This window comes from Anneissia japonica, unplaced genomic scaffold (assembly GCF_011630105.1).
Source record: "Anneissia japonica isolate Jap-2015-1 unplaced genomic scaffold, ASM1163010v1 scaffold9668_len1562885_cov226, whole genome shotgun sequence".
Taxonomy (NCBI): Eukaryota; Metazoa; Echinodermata; class Crinoidea; order Comatulida; family Comatulidae; genus Anneissia; species Anneissia japonica.
Genome location: NW_022711326.1, coordinates 484,232 through 490,624, shown reverse-complemented (window position 1 = coordinate 490,624; position 6,393 = coordinate 484,232). Strand labels below are relative to the sequence as shown.

Genomic DNA, 6,393 nt, shown 5'->3' with positions numbered 1-6,393 from the left:
TGAATTTTTTATGTTACTAGGTAGGCCTAACAATCGGGTATTAAAGCAGGACTTTCAATGATGATAGGTTCTAGGCTAGGCCTAAAGTGTTGGCTAGCCAGCCTTTGTTGAAAGGGCACTTCATGAAAAGCGGGGTTCGTTCGAACCCAACGAACCCCCTGGCTACGGGCTTGGAATGTAGGGCCACTGCCGCTGTGTGTTTAGATCCTTTTCTAACATGGCCGGCGGAACCGGGCATTTTTATCATTTTAATTTGGTTTTATGTCTGGTGCTGTGCTTTTTATCCATTGTTTCTTTTTTATGTTTGTGTTGTGAATTTCTTGAATTTTGGTGTTCTGTTTTTGAATTCTTAAGCAATTATTGTAATACACTCCCATGCAGTCTTTCGACTGTCTGTTTTAAATTTTAAATTTATATTTTTATCTGAATAAAGGATAACGACCTTGAATACAAAATTAGAAGTCGGGAAAGGTCATTTCCCGCCATCTAGGAATCAACAATTTCACGGGGGAAGACCCCCGACCCCTTTTATTTTTGGGGTTCATCGATTCATGGAAACAGGAATACGTATGCAAAGCATGTATACCGGTAGACACATAATAGGCTATGTTACGTACCACCCACCGTATTTCTTCCAAGAAAACAAAGTAAAGATGTTGATGTGGAACGGAATCAATAAATCCAAAGAAAATTATGTTTTTGAAAGAAACACACAATGATACAAACAATCGAAATGGTATCAATATCAGGCCTATCTGTATGGTCTGTTTCACAATTATTATGGAGGACACTCTATTTTTATACCTACTGCTGAAATTAACCGCATGATCTTACGATATCATGCCACTCAGTGGGGGCGTCCTTTGCCTTTGTGTTTTTTAAAGAGCATGACACATCTCGGCTCGGTCACTCTCTCAAATCACGTGAAAGTTGTTTGTGTCTGTGGGAAGCAGGTTCACTTTAACGATTCGCTGTTGGAGGAAGTACATTAAATAGATCGAAAAGTAGCTTGCTTATCATTTTTGTACTTACCTTATTCCTTAGGCCTTCAACACATTATACTTTTTTAAAAAAAAGAACAAGATGCATATTCTTCATAAAGTTGCGTTGGTTGCACTTTTAGTAGTGTCGTGTGTACATTCAAAATCAGTGACGTTCAAGAATTGTCCAGGTAGGCTACCTAAAACTGGGCTTCACCGTAATCGCCGTAGGCCTAACCCTCACTGGGGGAGGGGGAACGAGGCCTCATCATTCATTTAGGCCTGGCTTGGCTATGGTTCAAGCAGTGTAGCTAAGCAAAATGAGCATGTCTTTGCTCAAGCTAGGCATAGTTATTGCTGACCAAATACACAAGGCCAAGCTAGGCATTGTTATGTCGGCAGAATAGGCTTTCCTTTCCCACTATATCGGCCACCCAGCACACACACCTCTTTGGTTTGGCTGCAGAACGAATTAGCATAATTATTTTGGTTGCCAGGAGACATAGTTACCAAACCTGAGAGATTTGAAATGTGTGACTTTACACCAGTTGGTTTAGGACGGGGCCACCGGGCCTCCGTGGGTCAGGGATGGAGCCCGGCAGGTTTCAGTCAGGTCATCATCAACGGTTGATTGTGACAAATGTGCCTCCTAGATTCTAATAATAATATAGTAATAATAATAATAATATAATATTTTTGTAATAATTAGTTTTCATGCATAGACTTGTGCTAAATGTGACAATTTTATGATCACGCATGTGTTTCTGCAAAATGCGTGTTTCATCCCAAAATTACATTAAAATGCAAGACATCCCGCACGATGCGAGACGGTAACTATGCCAGTAGAAAAGATGGAACTAAATTAGAAAAACAAAAATTGAATAATGTCGTTCTTAATGTGTCATTGAATACTTCTTTATTATCTTGTCCTTTTGGAAGCGACATTTTAAGCTGTTCACTTGCTGTATGCATATTAAAACAAATTGTGCACAAAAAAGAACTTTGTAGATTCCACACTATAAATATAAGACTTGCATGGGGAATACATCGAAAACTAACTTGTATGTTAGTACTAGAAGTCTCTAGAAATATATTTGATCGTTGTGTAAATTGTATGGGATCTTGTCAAGTCGCCCCTTACAAAGTCACCCCCTACAAAGTCGCCCCCCCCCCCCAACTAAGTTTAGTGGCATATCTAGGGGAGGGCGTGGGGGCGCACCCCCCAAAATCACTTAAAATCACCATATTTTGAGAATTACCGTAGCGCCCCTCCACTGATGTCGAGCCACCTCACCTTCGCGCCCCATCAGCTTCCCCCATTTCAAGACCTAGATACGCCACTGACTAAGTCACCCCTAACCAAGTTGCCTCCACAAAGTTGCCCCCTTTGTATATATATTCTATTGCATAGTTTATTTAAAATTGTTTATAAATTTACATTTTACTTGTCATGTACAGTAGTTTGTAATTTTTATATCTCTCTCCTTTAAAACGTTTATCTGACCAATGTTTAACTTGTAAAATGTGCTCCATTTCAGTTTTATATTGCCTTTGCACTTTGTTTTTCATAAAGATTCCAAAGTCAGTGATGTAACAGAAGTAGATGTCGAGCCATGTTCGTCGGATCCATGCCAGATTAAACGAGGAGTATCAGTTGCAATAAAAGTTACATTCAAAGAAGGTAGGTGTTGATTGGATTTTGAGTGAATCCAAACTGTAAACACATTCATTAATTTTGTATTCAACACAGTGGATTTTTTTGAAGAAAAAAGAATCACTGTATTCCATTATGGGTTCCACCAGGGAGTTGTCCACTAATGATTTTGCAGTTTACAAAACTGCATGTGAATCTATTTTTGACAATTTGTAGTACTGTATCTAACTAGTGCAGTATTTGTGATTTAGCTTCAAAACTTTGAGGTCAGAGTTGAATCCCTTGCTGCGCTTTTCGCTTGTGTCCCTGGCAAGACATTACAAGTGGGTACCTGCAACACAAATACCAGCTGCTACATTATGGAATTCTCTTAGTATGTGTTCCATGTGTTCATCCAGTGACTGGTCTAAATTAAATGCTTGTTGGCATAAAGCATTATACAAAACGAACATATTATAATAGTCGCCAAACACTGGTAAACTTGAAACATGGATGGACCAGTAGGTTTTATCTATGAAGAACCGAGAGTAGAATTAGTGAGTACAGTATAAATAATTGCAGAAGAAATAATGACCTGATGATATTACAAACTTGCTCCTTCATTCAAGAAACTAGGATTGTTTGAAAGCACTGTATAATGCATAACTAATTATTACCTATTTTCTCACAGTAAGCAATGCAACAGATGTTCAATCTAAAGTGTATGGATACATAGCAGGTGTGAAGGTTCCATTTCCTCTGGACAATCCTGATGCATGCACTAACTGTGGCCTAAAATGTCCACTAACTGGTGGTACTAGTTACACCTTCAACTCATCACTTCCAGTGAAAACAATCTACCCTGCAGTAAGTTAAAAGTTTGTCTCTTTGTCTGTATAGTATCTCCTATTCATGAGAGATCATTATAGATTCTTCAAATAGGGTAACAGTAGTGGAGGGGAGGAGTAAACAGTTGATGGAATGGGCATGCCAACTGTACCAACCTAAAGATGTATTCTGGAGAGCAAATCTACATTTCAGCCAATTACAGTAGCTCTTAATACAAATTTTAGCTGTATTTTTATATACAGAGTTACAGAGATATAATAATACTATTAAATGTTTACAAGATTAATGAAATTATTTTTATTTTTTTTATATTTTTTATTTATTTGTTCTTTATACTAGGTTTCCTCTTCAGTAACAAATTACTGTTCTCCCAGAGGGCCCAGTTCACATAAAACAGTCCACGACAAGGGCCGGGTGAACCAGTACACCGGGGTAACCCCCTACTCATCTCGAAGGATGTACTGGGTTTTTTAAAGTGCACATGAGCATCTGTGTACATTGGGCCTACGGTTTATAGTCCTTATCCGAGAAGACTTGTTCCACCACCAGAACCATAGGAGCGAGCCGGCCGAGGACCTATGCCAATATTGTTGGCTATGATCACGGTGCCCCTGCCTTAACTACTCGGCCATTTGGCTCGCTCAGTTAATGAAATTATGCATTTTATATTACACTTATCCTATAGGATGAGATTGGAAATATTGTTAATGAATATTTGGTTTAGTTGTTTCTGTTCAAATGTTCCAATACAAAAAAAAAAGTTTATTCTTTTTAATTTAATTTGATTTTTGGAATTTCTTCCAATATATATTTGCTTCTTACTTTAGAATATTTTTTCTTTCTTTTAGATTAAGCTCGTAGCACAGTGGGAACTTGTTGACTCCAAAGAAAATGAACAATTCTGCTTTCAAGTTCCTCTTCAACTTATATAAATTCCATATGTAGTCATGATGTGCCTATACAGTATATCATATTTAGGCATGTCACATGTTTTTGTCAAATAAAATGTGATAGTCTTACAGGGCTTAAACGATAATAATACTGTTGAGACAACAGCCAGCAGACAACAAATTAATGAATCAAGAATTAGATCTAGAAATTGGTAGTTAGCCTCATAGGCACTTCTGAATTCTTGTTGAAAATAGTAGCAGATCAAGTAATCAAAATAAGAGGACCCCAGGAGGGACTTTTATCCATGGAGGGGCTAGACAATCTCAGCACAACCGTGGTTGGGGCTAAGGTATCACTATCGCACATCTAGATAGCCAGAAATATTATCATTCCCCAATTTTCTATTTTCCAATATTTAGGGGATCTAGACCAGCTGGGACCTCCATGAATTCCTCCCCTGGACAGTACAAGAAGATGCATTATTTGGGTCTAATTTCTGTATGTATGCCTCCTTCAGTGTTTTTCAACTGCAGGGTACTGCTTTTTCAGAATAATGCTGGTAACTGTGAAATTTATGCAATAAAAGCTAAAGGGTAAATTCATAAGCCATAAGAACAGCACATTATTTCTAACTGGATTATGATATAAAAACGATAGCTTGATCTGTACAACTTATTGATGTATGCGTGTATCGTCCTCTGTGCTAACAGCTTAGATTACTTCTGGAATGAACATTTTCCAGACCGTGCACACTCTGAATGACTTGGTCATACTTCAATGCATGAATCACTAATGTGGTGCAAGATTGTATTCCTGTTTTAGAGAGGTATAATACTGTAAAACCATGAATAGAAGCCCATGGACTTCATCTCAAGAAGTAGTCCATTTCAAAAAGAAGCCCCACCATTCTCTTCAGTTTGCAAAAGTAATCTGGAAAGGAAGCCCATGGGCTTCTAATCAAGATAATACGGACTTCTGACGTTATCTTTGGTTATTATGATAGTGATATTATTATTTCATTGTATTAGCATGGTTAAAATTTTAAAATAATAAACATAATTTTGTGTTCATTAGTTGAAAAATGTGATATAGGAGCGATTCCGAAATTTACAGAATTAATTTTGAAAGCCCCCCCCCCCCTCTTTGGTTTATGAAAGTAATCTCGAAAATAACCCCATCCAAGGGTCCTAAAAAAAAACAAAGCAAGCAGCCCAGGGCGATCCTTTTTGAGGTTTAAATGTAGCTAGTTCTCAATTTGTTCATTACAACAGGAACATCAATGGCAAAATTTGTTTGTAGCAGCTGAAATTGAACAGTGATCAGATCATAAATAAATGTAATACTGTAGTAGCCATTTTAATTTATTAGGAAAAAAATGTTAAGTACTATACTTGAAATTGGTGATAAGTATTATTAGGTATTGTACAGCTGCAGGTTTTGTTGTTTTGTAATGTTTCCACAGTGAATTTATAAGTAAATTAACTTTCTATGATTGAGATAGATGTGAATTTTTTTAAATAAACAAAATGTTTATGCTCTTATGCTAACAATGTCATGTTTGCTTTGTTGTTTATTAAGTCGTCATCATGGATATTGTTGCTAAAGGCAAACTCAGACAGCGTCGGCCGACGCAGCCTGACGCGATTTGTTGTCGCGTCGGGTCTGTGTGAGTTGAACGCAGACGCGATGGTGTGCGTCGGGGGCAGTCGCGTAGTAGAATATTAAACGTGTTTAATATTTCTCACGACGGCTTAAGACTGTCCCCGACGATAAATCGGGTCGGGCTGCGTCGGCCGACGCTGTCTGAGTTGGCCTTAAGCTACGTTCACATCAAGCCCGGATTCCGGTCCGGAGTCCGGACCGGAATCCGGGCCCGGTTACGATTTCCGGTTGTGCGTTCACATCGCGTCCGGGGAACAAAGCGTCGGGGTCAAAGGAAGCAACCAAGTGGAACAACGTCAACATAGCTACGGTGATGTCGAGGATGCTGTGGAAGACGTCAAAATTAGAAGAAAAATGAGAGATCCGAATGGGTCAATT

General features: G+C 38.4%; 1 protein-coding gene across 1 annotated transcript; it reads left to right on the top strand.

Moving 5' to 3' along the window:
- Window positions 1–895: 895 nt before the first annotated feature.
- On the top strand, window positions 896–5,903 carry LOC117107410 (NPC intracellular cholesterol transporter 2-like). The gene is made up of 4 exons (XM_033249084.1): window positions 896–1,171; window positions 2,554–2,661; window positions 3,305–3,480; window positions 4,311–5,903. The coding sequence occupies exons 1-4, from the start codon at window positions 1,084–1,086 to the stop codon at window positions 4,392–4,394; spliced, it is 456 nt and encodes a 151-aa protein (XP_033104975.1). The 5' UTR covers window positions 896–1,083; the 3' UTR covers window positions 4,395–5,903.
- The last annotated feature ends 490 nt before the right edge of the window (window positions 5,904–6,393 follow it).

What these genes read in the sequence shown, in the direction of transcription:
- LOC117107410 (XM_033249084.1), top strand. Translation starts at nt 1,084, where the DNA reads ATGCATATTCTTCATAAAGTTGCGTTGGTTGCACTTTTAGTAGTGTCG. An exon ending in GACGTTCAAGAATTGTCCAG is followed by an intron (nt 1,172 to 2,553) that starts GTAGGCTACCTA and finishes TTTTTCATAAAG; the next exon opens with ATTCCAAAGTCAGTGATGTA. An exon ending in AAAAGTTACATTCAAAGAAG is followed by an intron (nt 2,662 to 3,304) that starts GTAGGTGTTGAT and finishes ATTTTCTCACAG; the next exon opens with TAAGCAATGCAACAGATGTT.